This window comes from Amphiprion ocellaris, chromosome 23 (genome assembly GCF_022539595.1).
Source record: "Amphiprion ocellaris isolate individual 3 ecotype Okinawa chromosome 23, ASM2253959v1, whole genome shotgun sequence".
Taxonomy (NCBI): Eukaryota; Metazoa; Chordata; class Actinopteri; family Pomacentridae; genus Amphiprion; species Amphiprion ocellaris.
Window position 1 is genome coordinate 12,014,624 of NC_072788.1, and position 24,237 is coordinate 12,038,860.

Consider the following 24,237-nt stretch of genomic DNA (forward strand, 5'->3'; position numbering starts at 1 on the left):
ACATTCAGAGGAATGTGTGTAATATCTGAATTTCTACTTTTGGAAGAATCTCTTGAATATCAACAGCACTTACATCTAATCATTGTTTATTTTGCAAGAATTGTCTCTGCTGCTTGTGGAATCATATTTTATGTTATTTATGGTTTGAACCTGCTGCTAATATCTGCACTAAAACAAACTCAGCAGCATCTTTCCTGTATGAGTGGATTCAAAACTTTATTGGGGAAAAAATGGAAGTAAATTTTGTGGTAAAGCAATAATCTGTGACTAAACGGAGCAATGTTGTCATTTGCCACATTCAGAAGGATGTGTACCATTTCTGAATTTCTACATATAGGAGAATGTGCGTAATATCAACAGAAGTTTTGTATATTTTTTTGTTTATTTTTTACTAATATTCCTGTATTTTCGGTATTATCCCCACTGCAAGTTTCCCAGCTGCTTGTGGGATCAATAAATGCTTATTTATGTTATTATGTGGTCTGCACTAGCTGCTAATATTTGCGCTAAAATAAACTCTGCATCATCTTCGCTTCAGACAAGTTCCTCTATGTGTTTCAGAGTGGATGTAAAATTTTACGGAGGAAAAAAAATGGAAGCAAATGCTGTCGTGAAGCAACTACTGGAACAAATCTGCTATTTTCCAAATTCAGAATAATCTGTGCAATATCTAAAATTTTACATATAGGAGAATATGTGCAATATCAACGGTACAAAAGTATATTTCTTGTTCATTTTTTCCAATGCCCTACGTTTTGTCACTATCCTCTTTGCTGTTGTAATACCAAAAATGTTCCTATTGCTTGTTGGATCTTATTTTATCATAGTTATGGTCTGAACTGGCTGCTAATATTGGACCAAAAAAAACTCATCTTTACTTCTGACAAATTCCTGTATGAGTGGATTCATGGAAGTCAATTTTGTTGTGAAGCAATTTACTAAACGGACACAAAAAAAGAGATTAGTTTCCAGTATAATTGAGAGAACAATTATCTGTAAATCTGCATTAAAGATAATTAGCAATTCCAATCAAGTGGATTAAGAATGGGGGACCATTTGCAAAATGTCATTAGGGACAAAACCGAGAGCTTTTTTTTTTTCTATAAGATAAAGAGTCAGCAGTGTTCATGCTAATCTGGGTTGGAGTCAGCAAATGTGCAAGCATCAGGTGTAGCGGTGACTTTAGCTTTTATCATAACGGCGACTAAATCAAGCTTGACATTTGGGCGTGCGAGCTGCAGAGCCATACAGGGGAAAAATGGTGATGTAGCATACGCATACAAAGCCTTCGCCCTACGCTTTATTCAAATGGGCATCAATATACGTCCTGCATCAAGATCGCCAGCTCACCAAATCCACTGACTGACAGGCTGAGACAATGTCTGCATGGAAATGAGCGGCACTTGCAGATATTTCAGCTTAGTAATGTGTTTGTTTAAGGACGGAGGGGATGGAGTGAATGGATGGAGGCAGGGCTGGGGATGAGGGGGGCAGAAAGGCTGAATAATGGTACACATCCAATCGCAGGAATGCATAAGTGGGCATATATAGCGCTGCCGAGGAAAATCGCTGCACAAGCACTTGGTCCTAGATGCAGCCATATGTTTTATAGCGCTTTCAGTTTGCTGTGCCCAGCCCCACTTCCTTTCAGGGAGAATATGCCCAGTTAGCTTAAGCAGTATTGATTTTGTTTTTCCAAAGCATGCTGTGGGAAAGTGAGGGATGTGAGAGGACGCAGGCTCAGTGGATATCAGGCAGCAGCAGGTTTACATATTACACATGAAAGCACAAAAAGTGGGCTTCTCTTTAAAGCTGATAATGACAGCGAGTTAGTCGTCCTGGGCGGCTGAGAGAAGCAACAAGTACTAAGACTTCAAGATTTAACAGTTCAAATGAGGCAATAAATTACTTTTTGAGTTTGCCGAATGAATATGTGTAGGGTTTTGAGATTCAAATCTGTCTTTAAGAAAGACCTGACCTGAGATTCTAAAATCCAGCTTAACAACAGAAAAAGAACAAAAGTTGAGCCAATTTAAATAACCAAAGGATGAAGATATACACAACAAAATTCACAGCATGAATAGCGGACACTATGGTGTCATCTGCATAAAGATGCACTTCATTCATATACTAAATAATTCAGTCCCATCCCACCATTTAATTCATGGCAACAAGATTAAAAAAAAAAAATAAAATGTACTAATTTGGATAAATCTCTTCAGTTGAAAATAATATTTTTGATAGATTTGGATTGGGACATAATGCTACATCAGCTTAATATTTTGAATCACCTGAATTTCAGTTTCTGTGTTAGTTGATTTATGACAAAATTCAAGTTGACATCACCTCATTAAATTGGTTTGATTCCCAATTTTTTCTTCATGTTCTTCGTGTTTCCCCTACATTACATATTTAACATTAGAGCAATTTAATTTTATTAATTTTCGCAACATAAAAACTTCACAATTTACAATGAATACCTGACAATTTCTTTAAAATAATGTGAAAATACTACTCAGAACAATTTGATTTTTATGAGTAAATAACTTTAAAATCTCCTGTTAATGCTACCAGTCAGTAAGTCTTTAAAAATACCTTTGACTGTGGAGAAAAAGCTAATTCCTTGAACTCAACATTGTTTGTTCATAAGAAGTTGTCATAACTCAAAAAAACTGATGCAAACAGTTGTGGTGATTTCTTTTGAGGTCAAACATATTTTACAGTGTAGTCACGGCGCTTCCAGTGCTATTTCTAAAAAATAGAAAATAAAGTCAGAGCTGAAACAGAGCTCTAGAGATCTCCATGACACTTGACTTGTGTCCATCAGTGTTTTCACATTGTGTTTTATCTGCAAAGACTTCGCTGCATCAAAAGTAAAGGTGGAACTAATTAGTTTAGTCCATATTTAATCCATATTCACATCATTCTCGGATGTGAAACAGCTAATCATGAAACTCTCTTTATCTTACTAATCTTTGTTGTTTTTGCTTCACTTTGATGCATTAGCAGAATTCTTCTTGAAGGCTTTGACAAGTGAGTGAACACGAGTTCTGTTAATTGTTGCCTATCTGACATCATAATATTTCTTAAAACTCCACTTACACACACCAACAGAAAATACTCCTTAGAGTGCTACATAAAGCTTGTTTTATTGTTTGTCTACTATTTTCTGGTGGCTTGTTAGTTCATGTGCAATGGACTATTCGTTACCACTAAAATATAAAGGCAGATATGAAATTGTCAACTTTCTGTCACTTTTTACGCTTCCTCTCACATTAGTAATGTTTTTTTTTTTTTTAAATGGCACAGAAGAAGAAAAGCCCACACTGGGAGAAAATATGCTTTTTTAGTGGATTTCATTGCAATCTAATGTGACAAAAGCTTTTTCACTCAGGCAACAGTAGAATCCGAATGGGGAAATTGTTTCGGTATAAAAATATCACTGGTGGCCTTCAAGAAAGCTGAATAAATGGATCCCTTTTATGTAAAAGTCTAGTTTTATTCACATTTTTTAAGGCTGATATGTCAGAAATGTAAGAGCGTCACAGTATGTTATTTACCTGCCATCTTTATTGCTGTCCAGTAACTGGAAAATGCTGGTTTCTGTTCTGTTCTGATGTCTGAGACCTAAAAAGAAAACAAAATCACATCTGGGTTAGTGCAGAATTATCTGACTACTTAATTAGAAACCACTCCAGTTGCAATGAAAACAATGAGGCCATTTTTTTCTAATAAAAAACTAGGCAGGATTTGATCTTTAATCACCAATCTGGGCCATAAACACTAATCCATTTGAAGGGAGAGGCAGGACTGGAGGGAGGAAAAAAAAAGGATGGAGCTGGAGCTGGATTTAAAAATATGGGGAGAGAGGATGGAGGGCAATCAGGCAATGAGTCAGTCACGCTGTGCAAGAACATTTGGTTTCCCTGTAGGAATAAAAAAAAAAAAAAAAAAAAAAACATGTCAGAGTCCAGAATGCAATCAGGAGGCTTTGTGCTGTAACGGCTGCTATGACAGTGATTTCCCTCTTCTCCATTCACATTCACAGGCAGATGAAAAGGAGACGCAAAAACTTCCTCAACCCCCCCTTTTCTTTTCTCTATGTGACCATGTGACCCCGGCTGATTCATTTTGTGAATCGCATTCATCGGAGTGGGAGGGAAGAGGAAGTTCTCCCCATAACACCAGCAGAAAGGGGCAAACTGATTGGCCCCTAAGTCTGGGGAAAAGCACTTTACATAATGCTAATTGCACATCCGTCGCAATTACCTTTCCACTAATTGCAGAAAAGCTAATTGTGAATTTAGTTTTTTTTTCCTTCCCAGCGTACAGTAAATGTGCTGGGTGTAAAAAGCAAAATGAATGCATATTTAAAAAGCAATGCTGTTTTTACGAGTCTTTAAAAGATGCTATGCTAACACACACACACAGCATCTGTCATATTAGTGGCCTATTCTGTTGTTTCAGCGGCACTCTATTCCCAACCTAATGCTTGACATTCTCAGCCCATCCCATCTAGTCTTGCAGAAATAAAAAGAAAAAAAAGCACAAAGGAGGAAGAGGAATGGCCTCATCCCTGCCTCCACGGCGGTGAGGAGGGAAAAAAGATGGAGTGTGGTAAAAGGTAAGAGGAAGAGTGGGGAGGAGTGAGGGAAAATATAGAAGGAGGAGGTTGAAGACACTGGCTCTTTAGGCCGGTGGCACGTATAGGAGGCTGTGTTTACTAATGGACACCATCAGTCATCCGCCCATGTTGCCCCGGCGATATCAAAGCGCACTCGTAAAATAAAAGAGGCACAAAGAGAAAAGAGAAAATGGAACGTATCATCAGCGGGAGCCTGCAGATCTACGCTGAGCCTATAGACCGGCTTGTTATTGTAGAATCGGCACTCCAAGGCTACGAAAACACACCTTTTGCTGTCTTTAAGGCGCTATAAGTAATATTTCCCCCAAGAAAATAAGCTTTGAAATGGAAACAGATCAAAAGGCTGCACTGAACTTTTGCTTCACTGAGAGGAGGAGACGGAGTAAATACTGGAAAATGAAGTAAACGGTGCATTTACAGTGACTCAGAGAGGCATTCAGAAGACAGTGCAGCACAATAAGAATGTAGGCAGCATACAAAAATCAATAATTTGTTCATAAAACATGTCCAAAAATTCATCAGGGTTGTGATTACAGGTGATTGTAGGCGATCTTCATTGACGTTCATGGCATGATATAACAGTTTTCACAAATGAGAGGAAGATTTGATATCCACAACTTCTGAAAAACAAGCAACAACTAGCACCAACACGACGACTTAGTATGCAGCTGTAACTGTTTGTTGGCATTTGTTGCTGCGAGCAGCTTTGTTGAAGAGGACTAAAATACTCCAAAAATATTTCAAAATGCAAATTAATCATTATTTTATACATCAAACATGTTAATTTTCCTAAACGCAGAAGCCAGAAAACATGGTACTCATGAATTACTTAGTATATGAATGAAGTACATCTTTATGCAGATGACACCATAGTGTCCACTGTTCATTAAGTAGATTTTGTTTTGTAATTCTTCATCCTTTGGTTATTTAAACTGGCTCAACTTTTGTTCTTTTTCTGTTGTTATGCTGGATTTTAGAATCTTTTGCAAATTTATAATAGGTCAGGTCTTTAAAAAACAGATTTAAATCATAAGCAACAGCTAAAACCGACCTAAAAATACTAATAAAAATCTAAATGGTGCATGGATGGCTTAGGATGTAATTGTAACCCTGAGCTTTTGCTTGCCTTTGCCGCTTGCACAGAGCAATTTTATTTTTATTGTATAGTGTATAGTTTTGTTGCAATGACATTTTTTGCAATCACTTCGTTGTTTTATTGTATGCTGCTAAACTACCTTTCGTTGTTGTGTAACAGTTGCAATAAAGATCTATTGTATTGGATTCTGCTGTGTGGAAAAGGACCATACCATAAAAATATTTAAAAACACAAACTGAACATTATTTTATGTGACAACCATGTTCATTTTAATGATATGCTGAAATAATAAGCCAGGAAACATAGCGGTCGCTAATTCTACCATGGTGACTAAGTAGTAAACGTTGATCAAGATCTTGGTTAGTTCAGGAGAATCATTTAGACCTCAAACATATATCTGAAAGACAAACATACTGTTTTCTTAAATACAAAGTTAAAAATCTTGATGTTAGCTACACATATTACAAGTGGTAATTAAAATTTCTCCAGGTAAAATTGTGGACTAACCGAAATACGTTGCCTTAATTGGTAACATGCAATTGAATTAAGTTTATCGAACTTAAGTTAACAAGTCATAATAATGTCGTTGGTTTAAGTTGGATAGACTTCAATAATTTGAATCCTCTCCAATGAGTATTGCAGCAACTTAATTTTTAAAGGAAAGTCAACCTGAAGTTGCTCATGTTTCCAACTTGTGCATTTGCTTTACCAAAGCATAAATGTAACACATATTTTTTTTTCACGATATTTAAATTCAATTCTACACAAACAAAATAGCAGTTAAGCTGCAGCAGACAGACAGCACTGAAAGAGTAGTAAAGCAAATTTTCAGGTGAAATTCACACTTTAAGGGGCAAAATGTAATTTCAAGTAGATTTATTCCACAAAAGTAAACAACTGCACCAAAACAGAAATATAAGTGGGAATAAACTGAAGCTACTTTAGTTCAACTGGTGCTTAAATACATTTTTTACAGTGTATCTTCAGTCCTTGTAAAACAACAGAAAAACTGTGTTTACAGCATTTCCCCAAACATTTACTGATCCAGACTCTTGCATCTTTTTCCTCACTGAAAAGTATTATTACAGCAAGTTGTTACGATACAAAAAAGCCTTAAATAATTCCATAATGCAGTTTGTTGCACCACAGTCTCCAGTGCACAAAGAAAAATATCTGTGAAGTTTCTCCTCCTGTGCAGGATGCAACCTGCTTTCAAAATCTGTCAGGATTTTGTATATTCATTTCCTTTGCTGCCTGAAAATCAGTGTCTGCATCAAAAATCAAGAATCAGTCAGGATCTGTTTTCAACACATTCTGACATAATCTAAAAATGCACAGTAATCAATAATAAAACAAACTGAGGTTGTTGCATTATTTAGAGCTGAAATTGGATGATTCTCAAAACCAAACTGGCAGGACATGAGCTGCATTCAACTGATGGATTTGGCATCTCGGCCTATTTAAAAGAGCTGTAAATACGAAGACTGTTTTTGATTTAAATGTAAAAGGTCTTCGAGGAGTTGCATTTGATGCGGTATTACGCCAACAAATTAAGCTTGTTTGCTGCTGTGCCATCTCACGATCTCTGTACAGTTAATTCATGCTATTTGCCGTCTGTAAAAGCACGAGTGGAAGAAGAGTCGGTTCTTGAGGCAGAAATCAGGTCAACCAGTGGATTACCGATGAACTTGAGGAAATCCCTTCAAACTGTGGGTGAACTCCGAGACTGTGCAGCTTTGCATATTGGGATGCGTCATTAAAGAGATGTAAAATGCAGTTTGCTTCGATATGATGGGGTTAATATCAAAACAAACATCATTAAAGAGGGAAGAGACCTCGAAGTGAACCCAGAACTTTTGTCCTTTCTCGTTAGCTGGCAATAGGAAAGTCTTTGTTATTCAATGAGGATTCATTTATCGAAATGCTTTGCAAGACGTGCAGCTGCTTGGTTAATAAAACAAAGTGTAGCTCAATCATGTATTTCGATTAACAAATGTAATGTATTGTGTTTTCTTGATAGAACTTGTGATGAGTAAAAGGCTAAATTCAGCACTTTAGAATCCACTAAATGCATGTAATGTATATCAAAAAAAAAAAACCTTGAAAAGCTCTTCTGTCACATCTAATATCCTCAATTCCCCATATCTCTATTTTTTCCCACCACTGTTCCACACACACTGAGCCACAAGAAACTCATTTTCTTGGAGGGTACAAATAACCCGGCCCTTTAAAACTTCTCAATAACTGTGCATGAAGCCCTGGAGACAGGTTTGAGCGACAGCCACAGTAAAAACAGGGACTGTTAAGGTTCACTTTGCAGTCTCAGCTGCTGCTTCTTCTGGTTTTTCATTCCTATTTTGACTCAGGCTATTGACAGGTCATAAAGGCGAAGATGACACATTCATGGAGGAAAAAACAGCCTCTGTTGTCACGTTTCCTACATTTAATTGAGGCAACTCAGTATTGGTCCTCATGGATAGTTTCAAAGTCTTTTAAGGCCTTTTTACTTGATAGGTTCTTTATATAATGTGCTCAGAGACTTGTGTGTATTACAGGATGTAAAAAAAGCTTCTTAATTGTTGGTTTTCTAGTGTGACATTCATGATGATGACAAAATTATATGATGCTTGAGAGTTATGGTGACATGGAGGAAACCGTGGACATTTATTTAATAGCATATTTTAAGTTTGGAGGAGTTCTTAAAAAGATCTAAGATGCTTTTGAGAAATGTAAAAAAAAATCTAATTAAAACCTGGGTCTTTAATATGCTGATACATTTTTTTTATCATAAACTATAAACATTTAAAAAGGTATCTGTGAAATTTTGATAACAAATATATTCCAAGACTTTTTTCTTTTTTGCCTGTCATCTCATTTTCAGCTCTTTTTTTTTTTTTGTTTTGTTTTGTTTATGCTGCATGTGTATTTGATCTACTTGTTTAATATTGTACATTCTGAATCAATGGCATAATGGGAAAAAGCAGTAAAATTTTCAGGCTTTTATTGTTAATTATTCCTGAGATATTGTTGTTCAAACAGCTTCAAATTTCAATTTGCAAAAAAACTTGCCAAAAGTGGGAAAATATTTATCTCAGAAAACATTTGACACCAACTACAGTAAGTAAAGTACAGATACTATTGGTTGGTGGTCTGCCTCAAGTTGGAGTTCACATTAAAGTGTGCCCATATTTGATCTTTAGGATATAAAATGTTCATCATTTTATGCTATTAGACAACTGTGTGAAGTTTTGTCTTGATGCCATCAGGGCAGATCCAGACAATTTTTAACTTATTGGTATCAAACCTGAGTAGAATCCTTAGTTTACATCTGCTGTCAAGCACAGGTATCGTATATTTGAAACATTTTCTTAAAAAGCAACAACATTAACCATCATTAGTCTTTCAACTGGTAATACTAAATTCTGCACACTTGACATCTATCCAGTACTGATGCTGCTTTCCTAGTTAATCTCAGCGTAATCTAGGACTTACGTTCTGGTTGGAGGTCATTAAGCATCACAAAAGACTTTGTCATGATGTGCCTTTGCCAGCTAAACTCCCACAATGCTCTCTGCTTGTCAACATGAACTGCCTGTAGTCTGAGTGACGCCTCCTCTAATCTCAACAGTATTAAACAGGAAGACGTCCCTCCTGGTGGAACAACCAGGTACTACAGCTGATTTACAATACATTCCCTGACGTGCATGTAGAGAATGCAGGTCCCCAACCACTTACATAACAATAAGGAAAAGGTTGAAGGCAGACATGCAGTTTCCTCTTGTCAAGCATAAACATTGCACTGATTATTGTAACTTTAATGTAATTAAAGTGTGTATTATCTAGTGCAATGGTATTGGATTGGGACGTGGGAACTTAATCATCAGTACTTTACTGTCTTTACAATAAACTATAACTTTCTTGACCTACAATATTGATGATTACTAAACTTATCTAAAGCTAATCTACATACTTGAAGTGTGCATTTCTTGGAAAATGGCCTCAGCAGATATTAAACATTAAACCCTTCAAATTGGACTGAAGGAAAACAAAGCTCAATCCCTAGTTTTTGTTTTTTTATCATTTATTTTAACTCAATGGAGGAACTTTTTGCATGCTGTGGGTATTATTCACAAGTAAATATGTTCTTGTACACTCAGAATGGAGCCCATTTTTGTCACTTTGTGTCATGCTTAGCGAGCTCACAGAGACCTTTGACCACCAAAATCTAATCAGGTCATCCTCAGGTCCAAGTAACCTTTGTGCCAGATTTGAAGAAATTCCTTCAAGGTGTTTCAAAGATGTGTTCACAGTAATGAAACCATATTCAGACAGACAGACAGACAACCTGAAAACATACTGCCTCCAGCGCTGAGGCATAAAAACAGCAATTAAAAAAGGTAGTAACTTCCCTGCTTAGGTTGCTCCTCTGAAATGGTGCTAAAAACAAGCTCGGGGCCATGCGTCAGCCAAATCACATTAAAAGTTCTATCGAATATAAAAGTCACAGATTGGGAAAAATACTTTGGTGATGATTACTCTGTGCATTTTTAACTGCAGGAACACAATCAAAATGTGCATGAAAGTTGCATCAGCGAAATAATGACAGCAGCTTAATGATTATTTGCTAAAGTTCATGTATTCTGCAGGCAGCAGAAAAGGAACTTCTAAAGCAGCCACACACGCACACACTTTGATTAGAAGTGCAAAATAAAAGCCTAGATGGATGGCAAACATGGACAAGACATGCCAACGCGACCACGGAAATGAAAATTGATGGTTGTTACACCCCGAAGATGAGCAGTAATGGAAGTAAAGAATGACAGGCTGAGGCACGACGGGGGGGAAGCTTGTGACGACCAGCAAAGGTCAGCTCACACAGCGGGAAGCATGATGGATGCATGCTCAGAGGAAGTCAAATGACCTTTATTGCAATCAAAACTTTCACTTGAGGGCCAGTTTGACACTCCACAATCAACTTGGAACGCAACACAGAGGGAAAACCTGACTACAAAGCATTAATATCAGACGAAATGCACTATTTCGTGACAACAGAATGCCAGTGTATGACATAGATGGATGCTTGTAAAATTACAAAATGCAGTCCAATCTAAAAAATCTAAAGCCAATTTCATCCAGCCACACACGATTCTAAATCCTCAGCGCCCTTTTCCAATCCTGCTTCACAACTTTCAGTACATTCACGTAGTCTGAACGTGGCTTTAAATGCCGAGCCAGCTTGTGCCCGGAGCGATAAGGGAATTTTCCTGTGAGTCATAAGCAACTCCTCTCTGCTGAAGGTTTTGAGGAACGTAAAAGGAGAGCTGAGGGGAAGCAATATGCCGCCGCCGCTCAGCAATGCTCTCCATTTATTTCAGCTGCGTCTCTATTTAACCCTTCCAGCTCTTTGTGATGTTCCACCATTTGTCATCCCGACCGTCTAACCTGCGGTTCTGAGGCCAATTTGCTTTTGTTCGACGTCAAGCCGAGCTGGAATGAAATAGAAGCTGCCCTGTAGCTGTGACAATGGCCTAACTATGTCTGCAAACTGAGGCAATTCTGTGAAATGAGAAAAAAGGGCCTTTAAATGGACTCGAACTAAATCATGGCGGGTTCAAATGGCACGACCCTTACCGCTGTCACCTGCTTCCAGAGCCTTTAATGTTTGCTCTTTGAGTCGCTCGGCCTCGTGCTTCCTCCTCCGATGCTCCTCTAATTTGATCTGTAGGTCTTCGGCTACCTGCTGGAGCTCTCTTAGCTGGGCCTGAGGAGAGAACAGCAAACATTTTTATATCAGTTACAGGAAGAGTTCATCAGAGCTCCTCCAGTTTACAGCGAGTGTGCAAGTAGATAAGATAAGATAATCCTGTATTAATCCCACAGCGGGGAAATTTGCCGCAGCAAAGGAGAAATAAAGGAAAGCTTATTGGGAAAACAAAAAAACGTCTCTTTTTAAAGGTTTTCGTTTTGAACCGACAGTCAAAAAATTAGTCTTATTTTCATTTTGGATCCAAAAAAAACAAAAACAAAGCAATGGACTGTCTTTTTAGTTTTTTTTGACTGTCCATTAACATTGAGGAAAGTCAAGAAATGGCTCGTTTTTCACTGAGTCCAATTTCAACACCACAAACTAAATGAGAGGGTGACCCGGAAGTAACGGTAAACCATCAAAATAAAACATGCTAGAACAGTATCATCAGCAAAACAAGACAAAAAGAGTGCATTTGGAGTCAACGGTCACGGTTTTAAGTCAAATATTGCAAAAAAAAACTATATAATACTGCGTAAAAGGCAATAAAACTAGGTACAGAACAGTTGGCATGACTGAATTTGAGTAAAGCTGATGATACTTTACATCAGACTCTTTGATTTTTGACCAAATAACACTAAAACTAATGAAATCCCATTAGCCTCACATTGTTCTTTGTGTTTAGGGCTAATATTACCATTGTTACTGCAAGTGTCTGATGTTTAGCAAAAAGCACTGTGCTTGCCTCAAGTAGCAGCACATGTATTATGCATAATTTCAATCAAAAGAACCTTGTTAATCAAAAACATTGTGTTACTTTCTACAGTCCTGATTGTATATTTCTTTTTGTGCGATAACAATATAATACATAATAATTTACAAAGCATGTTTGCAAAGCTGTGTCTGATTTTTTAGGCTGAGTTTTCGGACTGCCCTCCTCTCCATCTATTTCTTTATGCATCACATCTACCTCCCGACCAGAACCAGCCCGGGTATTTACTAAAAACTTGTACAACAGCAGTCGGAGCTGCACAATGGACTATTTAAATCGCTTGCATCAGGAGGTGTTGCTGTCACACCAAAAAATGACAGCTTTTGACAACCAAGCGTAACCTATCATCACTCTCTGTAATGGACCAATTAATATGAAAGAGCAGCAGCTCCTTGTTTGTGAATCTGTGTGTGTGTGCATGCATGTATTTGTGTGTGTCGATTCTGCCTCACAATCCGTCCTCAGAGACTCTCATAATGCAGTGATGGAATCAGTGTGGTTCAGTCAGGGATGGCTACCTTTCTAGGCCACGCTGCTTGCTTAGCTACCTTCAGTTTGCAGCAGTGATTTATGGGCTCCATTATGAGAGTACAAGAACATGTTTACTTGTGAATAACACCCACAACATGTAAAAAGTTCCAAATGAAGTATAAAAAAGAGCAAAAACTAGTTCGAATCTGAAACCATCTTCTGAGACAATACACACTTCAAGCACATTAAAGTTACTTAAATCAATCAAGTGTATACGCTTGACAACTGAGTAGCTCTCCAGTGCATTAAGAAAACATTGTATCTCTGCATCCAAGCTACGTAGGCGTTTATAGACCTTGTTGTAAAGCTCTAAAATGTAGTGTGTGGAGAGTGTAGGATGTACTGTGGCTCCACAAGCTCCAAAACACGGTGAAAACCTTCGTATTCTCCATGCGTGTCTAAAAACGTATTGTAGATTAGCTGTAGCAAATGGTTGCTCCACCAGACAGAGCATCTTAATGTTTAATACTATAGAGACTACAGATGGGGCCACTCAGACTACAATTAGTACAATGTTGCAGAGCAAGCAGAGGGCATTGTGGGAGTTTAAGCTAGCAACGGGCACCATGACAAAGACTTCTGTGATGTTTAATGACCTCCAGAAAGAGCTCATGTGCTTAAGACAGACTGGGATCTACCAGGACAATGTTCCGTTGCAGCCCATATCGTGTCTAATGACTAAAACTGCAACATCAGCACAGGATATGCACAACCGTCCAAAAGTTTGGGGTCATTTTTTTTTTTTTTTTTTTTAATAAAAGCTTATTTTTTTTCCAATGACGATAACATTACAGTCATCAGAAATCCAGTCTAGACATTATTAATGTGGTAAATGACTATTCTAGCTGGAAACAGCTGATTTTTAATGGAATATCTCCATAGGGGTACAGAGGAACATTTCCAGCAACCATCACTCCTGTGTTCTAATGTCACATTGTGTTAGCTAATCGTGTTGAAAGGCTAATTGATGATTAGAAAACCCTTGTGCAATTATGTTAGCACATGAATAAAAGTATGAATTTTCATGGAAAACATGAAATTGTTTGGGTGACCCCAACAGTAGTGTAATTGCACTGTGCTTAACTTGTATATTGCATTGAGGTCAATCATTAATTGGTAACTCTGCAAATTACTGATTAGGAAAATTATTTTAAAATTTGCATCCCTACTGTTCTGCTACAAATTCTGCTCTGCCTTTAAAACACCTGTGTGGTAGTGGATATAAACAAAGCATGTGGCTTAGGTTCATACCGAACATAAAATGTCTTGATTGATCAGATTGGGAAATCCCAAACAAACCCTAATGTGCATACAGTGTAAAAACAATTTGAAATCTGAAAATCTGGCAGCAAGGGTGCCAGAAAAAACGTGTTAAAAATGGTGGAATACTGCAATATTCAAAAATTTAAAAACAAGTGAAAATATCTGTAAAATAGTTACATTTTTTAGTGAATTTCAATCCAGTAAAACAGTAACATAATCGTCACAGAATTATTATAATTTTAAGGTTTAATTTGTATAAGAGTCTGTGACTTCTTTACTTTTAGCTTTATTTAGTTTTAGAGTTTTATTCTGTATTATTTCCTGTTTATTTCAGATGTTCTCGCTTGTTTTATTTTCATTTTAGCTGCCTGGTTCTTTGGTGTGTTGTCGTCTCTCTAATGCTTTAATTCTCACATTTTTTTCACTTTAAATTTTAACCCTCAATCTTATTCTTTAATTTTCAAATTGCCTAGTTCCCTTGTTTGATTGGTGTGCTAATCTAGCTACTTATTCATTTAATTTATTGTCATTTTTACTATTTATTTTAACTGACTGCTCTGACTTGTGTCCTATATCTTGCTTGATTGTGTTGCATGTTTTAACTGAAAAAGCACGTTGTGAATGCTGTTCTTAAAGGTACCATATAAATAAAGTTGTTATTATTATTATTATTATTAGTATTAGTATTAGCAGTAGTAGCAGTAGTAGTAGTGATTTTTGGGTGTGGATGTTACTTACAGTTGTGTCTTGTTTCTTTTCATATAGTTAACATATAAATTAATATTTCCTCTGTAATTTTACTAGCTATCTGTTATTTAACAAGGCAGGAGAAATTTTGCAGAAAATGGTGGAATAGTGTAATGTTAAAAAAAGGTTCTGAAAAAAATATATGAAATAATTCTATTTTTAGCTGATTGAAATACAGTAAAAACATTGTATAAATTAATAGTCAAATTCAGTAAAAGAAATATTTATTAATTGTAAAAGAACAGACTTTTGATGAGGACAATATGTTCAGTTTTGACCTGTATATTAATGTTACTGTCAATTAATTACTGTCATTTTACTAGTTATAATCAAAACTGTAAAATGAAAAACTGTAAAATGTAGGAAGTTTTTTTTTATTGTAAAAAATCATAATTTTTTACAGTGTATTATTTAAACCATAAACCTAAGTTCATGCAGTCGTAGTCCTGTATTTTTGTTTGACATTAAGACTGCTGATAAATTGATCTCCTGGAAAGCTGAAAGAAAACAAAAATTCACATTGAGGACAAAGTAGTTTTTGGAGGATGATTAGTAGCAAACGCTGCACATAATTTCCTGCTTTAAGATGTTCTCTTAAAAATGGGCCAATAAGCAGAAAAATAATCACAAATCTCCTGAAAGAGGATTTTATCGAATACCAATTTGTATTCAATTAACAGCAGCTTTCCTATTTGTGCTGGTTGCGTCTCACATTGTATAAAAGGCTTCTAATTTGATTAAAAAGTTTCCCGGCGAGTGGTTTCTACAACAGCAGATTCTTCCTTAACCCTTGAACCGCGGGAAGAGTTCATTTTTCAGTCATTGTGTGAGGTTTTCCAGCACAAAGCCCCCCAAGGTAACCCTGCCATATCAACAGAGACGAGCTGAAAGAGGAGGATCACAAAATGCGACGGGGCTACGAGGTTCTGGGTGACACTTCAGCCTCGATCTGCCAATCAGCCGCCACAGAAAGAACAGGAAAAAAACACAAGAAGAGAACAGAAAAGAGCAGAGCAGGGTAAAGCCTGTGTGCAACAAAAAAAAAGTGGCCTTCAGTCAAATTTGTTAGGTGGTATCTTTTTAACCGCGTCTTTCATTACACGCATTTTAAACAAGCACCGACATTCTTAAAATGCCTTTTTTTTAAAAAAACACAAACAGTGCTGTAAATTGCTTCGGAACACCTTGAATTCAGTGATTTTTTTTTTACATAATCAATGCTGGAAAATAACAAAAGGGTTGAGAGACTGTAAAATGTGCTGCAGCAGTTCTTTGAGAATCCAAACTACATATTTTACTGTATTTACATGTCAAACAATAATGCGAGGACTAGACTGGACCATCTAACTGGTAGCCCCTAAAGCACAATAACGCATTAAGTGACAAGAAACATCTTAAGAGAGCCACAACTGCAAAATAAACCAGTTTAATTTGCACCAAACTCCAGGACTCCAATTTCTAATTTGGCTTGTTAAACTAAATGTGCAAAATGGAGTAGATTCTGCTCAGTTGTGTAAAGGAATGCTTGTTTTTTTGTTTACTTGTGCCGACTTAAACCCATACATTCACTCCTCGCTGCTTTAGAGCGATGGCGAACGGAGCAAAGTCACGGCTGAATTGCTTATTAAATGCAAAGTTGGCGGCAGGAGAAGAATACGAAGATGTTTATGGGTTACAGATGGCAGCACAAACTGGAATTAGAATAGGAGATGTGTCTGTTATGCTAAAATGGGAGGAAACGGCGTGAATTGATCAGCTAAAACGGAGCGATCCAAGTGAGATAATAGCAGGAAAATTGCAGGTTTTTTGACAGCTAGAAAGCAGCGAAACGTCTCAGTCTGACAGGGCAAAAACTACCTCCACAGCAGGCTGACAGATGCCTGTAGCAGCAGGTGTCACGAACATGTATGATCAAAACAGTATCACAGAGCACAAGCTGCTCACTTAGAACAGGAATCCTCAGAGCATGGTGCATACAAAAGCAAATTAACCTCAGTGTCCCGTTCCATCAAGTGTGTTAGCCAGCTAGCCAGGTAATAACGCTGCAGCTACTGTGTCTGCAAGGTGAAAAGTTAATTATATGTGCTGAGGGAAAACAATATCTGCACACAAGAGCTGCAAACTAGAAGCAAAATGTGATCATTTTTGGGGCGTTTTTCATCATGTTTGCTGATGATAATGAACAGACAGACGAGAGAGAAAGAGAAGTGAAATATCTCAAAATCTAATAGATAAACTGGCAGGAAGGCTCCCAAACAATGGATTTTAATGACTTTGGTGACAATCTGAGGTTGACATTAAACATTTGCACCATCTGCTGTGTGCTGTTGCTTAATATCAGCATGTTAGCATAGTCTTTGGCAACCTGTTAGCATCCTGATAGCATTTTATTCCAAGGATTTCTATTTCTCCCTCCAGAGCAAGAAAAAATCCAAGACTCTAACAGAAGAGCAATGTGTTTTAATGACTTCAGTGACGCACTAAATCATCCTCTAGCGCCACCATGAGGTTGACATTCACCATCTGTCGAATATCAGCATGTTAGCATAGTGTTTGACCACCTGTTAGCATCCTGATAGCATTTTGTTCCAAGAACTGCTGTGAATTTCAAGTAGAATCCCATTGAGATGGACATCACTACACTTCAGGGGCAACTAGTGGCAGTTTTCAGGTTTTTTAGGAATCAGTTCTACATTATTTTTGCTGTGGCAGCTCCTACACTTCAGATATCTCCCTTTGCCAACAACTTAACATTAGCAGTTTTCTCCTGACCAAAGGATTTAGTCAAAATGCAGCATATATAGGCCATTTTTTGAATATAGAGACCATTTATTGGCTCTGAGTACCACTATGAGGTTGAAGTTCACCATCTGCTGTTTGTACTTGCCTAAAACCATCATGTTAGCATAGCCTTTGGCCACCTGTTAGCATCCTAGTAGCATTTTGCTCCAAGAACTGCTGGGAATGTGATGAATAAACCCACTCAGTTGGATCTCACAGCACCTGAGGGGCAACTAGCGGCAATTTTCAATGTTTTCAGGAATCAATTTTCCAATATTTTTGCTATGGTAGCTCTTATACTTCAGAACTCTTGCTTTTCAAACAACCTAAGGTTAGCAGATTTCTCCTGGCCTACACGATGAGTTGAAATGCATTATATACAGGCCATTTTTAGATTATAGACACCACCTATTGATTGTACATATTTTGCAGTTTTAACACAGAGCATTTGCAAAAGAAGTCAAAATAATTTAATCTTTTGAGGAAATACTCTGATGAATGCATGTTATATAATAGATGTGTCCTTCAAGGGTGACATCTCAGAATCTAATAGTTGAGCAATGTGTTTTACTAACTTTGGTAACAACCTGACTTATCCTGTAGCGCCACCATGAGGTTGATGTTCACCATTTGCTTAATATCAGCATGTTGGCATAGTCTTTGCTAGCATCCTGGTAGCATTTTGTTCCAAAAACTGAATTTTGTGCATTGTACCCTCTGTATTTGATGTACAAATTCATTCATTTGGATGTCGCTGTATTTTTGATCTGACTAGCAGCAATTTTCAATGTTTTTAGGGACCAATTCCTCAATATTTTTGCTGTGGGAACCCTTATACTTTAGATATCTCTTTTTCAAACAGTCTAAAGTTAGCAATTTTCTCCTAATCTAAGGATTAAGTTGAAATGCAGTATATGGAGGCCATTTTTAGACTAGAGCAACCATTTATTGTGTCATTCTAACAGACCACACTTGCATTATAAGTAAAAGTAACTGGACTTCTTTGTCCTCTGTTGCACCTGTACGCTATATAATAATAACACAGCTAAACTCCTGTGTACCTGTTTCTCCCTCCAGAGCAGAACTCCCTCCTCAATCAGCTGCTGTTTGAGTCGCAAACCCTCGTCCAGTGTCCTCATCTGGCCCTCCACGTAGGCCCTTTCTTTCTGCCCCAGATTCCTGGAAGGAAGAGAGAGGATGCACAGTTTCCCATCATTACTGAGAAAAAACATCGGCCACCCCTGCTACGGTCGCCGAGATGGCGCAATCCAATTTTATTTTAAGGGCCTCGCAATGCAGCAGGAATCCAAATTAGAAGAGTAAATAAGACGGGAGGCTCTGCGGCTGAGCTAAACTGTTTTGTTTTTTTTTAAAGTCTGGGAAATACATAATGTGAGCGTGGACCTTGTGAAAACATAATGAGATACACTGGATGCAGTTTGGAGGGGAATGAAATAATACAGGAGTGTCAACAAAAGAAGTGGGTTAGCATATTAGGAACATCGTCTGCATCATTGGTGTGGAGAAGATGATAGATATGGGTTTGGATTCATACATCTATCACCTATGTAGCTACAAATTCACATCCTGGATATGTTATCTGCATTAAAAAACATCTCTGACAGAAGAAAACATGCAAAGAAGTTTCTTTAATATATATGAACTAAGCTGCACATTTCGAGTGTGATCAGGTTTTTAATCATAGTGACACCATGCCCCCTGGTGGCACAAACGCTGAGTCACCAGTGCAGCAGTGCATCATGCTGTTGCTATGATAAGTAGCTTTCTATTAACAGCAACATGACTTTTAAAAAATAGTGCAATTATTTTATCAATTCACCACTGGATTGGGTGAATATCTGCATCACATTCTTGTATCTTTGCAGGAATAGCGGGACCCTTTGGCGTCTGACGACATATTTTGTGTCTGCATGTGTTATTTTACAAATATTGAATCGCAGTTTTGATTCGACTGACCAGCAAGTGTTCTGGCAGTGAGCAGGGCTGTTGTATTCGTCTGAAGCATCGCAGCAATCTGGCGAGAGACACAGGAGAAACCAATCCAATGCACAGACAGGGATTTTTTTAAAAAAAAAAAAAGAGGAGCATACAAACATATCAGTTAGGAGAGGCAAACAATCTGGAAATTACATAATCAATACATAAAGTGGCAACAGAAACAAACACAGGTTAAAGGGGAAACTAATGCAAAGCACAAACACATGTACACAAGAGTTTTCATGCACTTCTCATAATGAATTCATCAATAAAATTAACTATTCAAACAGAAAACATGATGTAAACATTCAGTCTATGAAAATTAGTTTCATCAGAAAAAATATGAAACAATAACTAGCATCTGTAATGTGAGGATTAGCTGCTGATCTATGTTATATATGGAAGTGACGTTAATATTCGTGTTTTTTGGACTATTGGTGGAACAAAACAAGACTTTTAAAGACTTTGTACTTCATGGATAAAATGCCTAAGGTCAGTCTGTTTAAATCAGACAGAATTTAAGAAATATGTTGCTGAACTGATTCAGATTTTCTTCATAAATGTTCTCACTGGGGTTGAAATCAAAGTTTCACCAAAAATTTTTTGGCTGAATTTTGAGGATTTCTTATGTTTTCACTCCTTGGAAATAGTCAATTTTGACGTTTTCAAAGAAAAAAGTCTCGGCTGGGAGGTCATTTAAAGGTTCAATATCTTCAGAAATATAACTTTGAGTTTGTTTTATTCAAAATTTTTACACTAAGACTGCAGACGGCTCCAAATATCAGTCACTAGTAGTCACTAATGCTATCGTCACTGAGCTTTTACAGATTTTGTACATAGCAAACAAACAATACAGGCAGTACAATGTTAATTTAAGAGTTTCTTGCTATCTTTGGTCAGAACCAGGATTCCCTTTCTTCATGCAAAGCTAAGCTAACCATCAGTGTTTATTTACCCTGCAGAGAACTTTTTAAATTACGGGTCAGTCTTTGTTATTTCAAATTGTGGTGTGGCTCCAACATTTTAGATTTTGTACAGAGTTTACATATTTGTTATTTAGGTGAAATTTGGTGAGGACACAGAATAGTTTCCTAAGATCCAAAGGACTGAATGACTCCATTGGAGGATAAATTTTTAATTACTGACTCTTGAAAATGGAAAAAAAGAAGCGCTAAATCTTAAAATGATTTTCAGCCATTTTTTTAATCACATAAAATCTGAAAAAAGTTTCCATCTGACCTCCTCAGAATCAAATAATTTTATTATCCACAATTTCTTTTGTGTATTTACTGAAGCCATGCAAAGTTTTACCTTCATATTGTGAATATTTTCAGAGTTACAGGCCCTTCACCTAACCTAACCCTAACCCTAACCCTGAGAAGAAGGACGTGTTCATTTAGTCGACAGTGCAGATGTTGTTGATGTGATCAGTCACTGTTCCCCCTCAAAGACGATGATCAGATCTTCATCTCTGGTTCACAGAAAGTCTCTCGAGATGATCCACGTGTAATGGCAGCTGCATGGCGTCCTATAAGCGCTCAGATTTGGCTTCTGCTCGGCCCAGAAGAGAGGCACAGTGTGTAATTTCTCAATTATCCAGAACCCCGTTGGCGACCTGTAGAGGCAGAAGACTGCAGCCCGAAAAAAGGAAAGCATGAAAATCTCTCGACAAGCAGCCAAAGGGGAAAACGCAATGATGTGTTGGCTATAAAGTGTCTCCACTGAAGGAGGGGAAGGTAGACAAGTGGGAGTAGAATAAAGGAGAGGGGGGCTTGAGGAAATATTCCCCCACGGCTCTTTGATTCCTTCAATGTTTTATTCGTTTAATGCTTCTGCTGCCTACAGAAAGAAGACAACCGAGAGTGGAAGAGAAAGGGGCCAACTTTACAAGAAAAAAAATGGAGAAAAAGCCTTGAGAAAGAAAAAATAAAAGCCAGGGTAGTTTTTTCCAAAGAAAGCGTCTTTGCCGTGTCGACATGGTCTGTTTGTTTGTACTGCAAAAAGCAGCAACAGTTTGAACGTCAACATGTCAGCTTCTCAACATCAAGGAAAATACGAATTCATGTCCATGTCTGCGGAACACACGTTGAAGGGGGAGGAAGCAAACGGTGCAACTTTTTTGCCCAATGAAAGAAGCTATTTTGACTACAACCTCGAAACTATCCAGGAAAATTATTTCCAACAGGAAAAAAAGGGCAAATTTTCACTTGTAACTTTGTCCTTGAGAAACACTGACACAGAAAACATTGTTAGTCCAACGTCCCACTACTGTAAAGTTATTGTTTAAGTCACTACGACCCGATATTAAATCACAGCCTTACCACAAATGCCATCATTGACCCGTGATGATGGGATGTAATGTGGCCGAAAACCCAGATTGGTGCAGTAGAATCGGCCACGAGGACACGCTGAAGTGCCTGGATGAAGCCAGAATAGAAGATTAGCACTGAATGAAGTTGTCGAGCAGCATAAAATGTGTCACTTTTAGAGCTTTCTAATGAGAATCTGTTGAAATAATGCAGGTATTTGTGCTTATTTTTATTATTTCATCATAAATCATTCAAAAATGAGCATCAATCTTTCATTCACAACAGTTTTATCTGTTTACATCTCATCCATATAAACACAACCAAGTTTGAAAAAGCTCCCACATGATTCCCTCAGAATCAGCTAATTTTTATTTACAGTAACTTTGGTATATTTAATGAAACCATGCAATGTTTTATCTTCATACTATAGATATTTTCAGGCTCTTGAAATACACAAGTGGATTGAAATGTTGTGTCTTTTCCACCCTCATAACTTTACCAGTACAGCAGACAGACACATGAAAGTTTCAAAGCTGAAAACGATGTTTTAACTTTGTTGTAAACTGCAACCACATCAGTTTTACATCCACTCCAGGTGTCACTAGCTAAACACTAAATCTTCTTTTTGTTGATTTTTTCTATAACCGGGATATTATTATTGGATATATCATAGTTTAAACAGTGACTCAAAGTGCATTTTGGGTACATTTTTAAGGTTCATATCAGCGTGTGTGATAGGTGGTTGGTCATAACGTGTTATAGACAATGAAAGGATCATTTTTACCTACATGTGATACCAGGATCATCTTCTAGACAAGATTCAAAACTTTCTAATACAGGCATATTTTGACACTTGCAAAATGCAAAAATGTGAGATTCAATTCACTGAGGGAAATGAAACCATGATCATTCCTGCGCCACAGAAAATACAAGTGTTGGATAACATTACAAATCATCACTGTTAGTAGAAACAGACCAACACAACCAGAACTGAACACAATCAGAGGAGAATCTGAAAGACTCTCAAACAAGCTCTGAATGCCACAAACTGGTTTAACCAATGAGATTAAACTGTTCTAAAACTTCTTCTCAAACTATGATACATCCTATATTATTAATGCTTAAATCTGATTATAGAGAAAATGAACAAAATGGAGATTTAGTCTTTAGATTGTGACACCTGCAGTGGATGTAAAACTGATTTAGTTGCAGTTTTTAACAGAACTCAAACCTGTTTATCAGACCTGGAAATTTTATGTGTCAATCTGCTGTACTGATGAAGTTATGAGGGATCAGAAATGGGGAAAAGAGCACATATTAAAAAGCGTCAAATTTCGATCTACCTCTATGTACTTCATGGGCCTGTAACTCTGAAAATACTAATAGTATGAAGGTAAAATTTTGCACGGCTTAAAAAATAAAAACATCAGATTCTGAACCTGCTGCGTAGAACATGAGGGGTGTAGCAAGTTCAAAAAGTTCCTTGCCTTGTTTGTGTGAACTGACTCCACAAAACCCACAAACACAGAAAATGGTGGCACAATAGTTCGTTTTACTTCGTTAATCAGGTGTTATTTATTGGAGTTCTCCCACACAAGGAGGCATTTGATGCATTATCTGACCCTTCAGTGCACAAGATGGACCACTGGCACTGGTTTCAGTCAAGACTACCAGGTAGTTACAATGAAGCTATGAAGAATTTATAATGGTAAATAGCAACAATATTACTGCAAATAAAGCATAAGAAGAATGCTAGTAGGAAACTGTTAATCATTTAACTTAATATATGCTATTTTACCCTTCAGTGCAATTTCTTAGTAGCTACTTGGAGCTCTTAAACTTTTAACTTTGTACATTTAAACATGACACTGAAGACGTACATTTATGCCTGACACTGTCTCATAATGAAGGATAGGTAGAAATCATTTTAGTTTTTGGCCAGATCAATAACAAATTAATGATTCTGACTGAATATTCTCTGTGTTAATACCAACAGACAAATCTGTTTTCTAAGTTGTTGTTGTTCCCTAATCAGGACCAAGTACAAAAATGTTTTTATGCATTTTCAGGCTCTGGAGGCAACTAAATGCATAAAGTTTACTTTATTTTAACTACAAAGCTTTGTTGAGTTGGATTATACTAACACACAGCTCAACAGGTTTGCAGATAAAACCTCAGCTGAGAATCTGTAACGCTCGGAGAGAATTGTCAGGAAAATAATTGGCAAATGTGTTACAATTCACACAGCAGATTTAAATCCCAGGCTATTGAATTCTCTGGCTTTAGACTCTTCATACACCTCTCTAACCCAGTGATCTTGCTTCATAGTCCACCCCTCAGGTCACAGTC

General features: G+C 37.3%; 1 protein-coding gene across 4 annotated transcripts in view; it reads right to left on the reverse strand.

Annotated features, from left to right (window-relative positions):
• Positions 1-24,237, reverse strand: part of LOC111587744 (glucosidase 2 subunit beta-like) — a 185,823-nt gene that overhangs the window by 160,058 nt on the left and 1,528 nt on the right. For all 4 annotated transcript variants that reach the window (XM_023297827.3, XM_035942738.2, XM_055007483.1 and 1 more), the window contains exons 3-7: positions 21,901-21,996; positions 19,559-19,616; positions 18,643-18,760; positions 11,373-11,502; positions 3,561-3,627 (exon numbers count right to left, since the gene is read on the reverse strand). In XM_023297827.3, the coding sequence (XP_023153595.2) occupies positions 3,561-3,627; positions 11,373-11,502; positions 18,643-18,760; positions 19,559-19,616; positions 21,901-21,996 (469 nt within the window). The remainder of the gene's footprint in view (positions 1-3,560; positions 3,628-11,372; positions 11,503-18,642; positions 18,761-19,558; positions 19,617-21,900; positions 21,997-24,237) is intronic.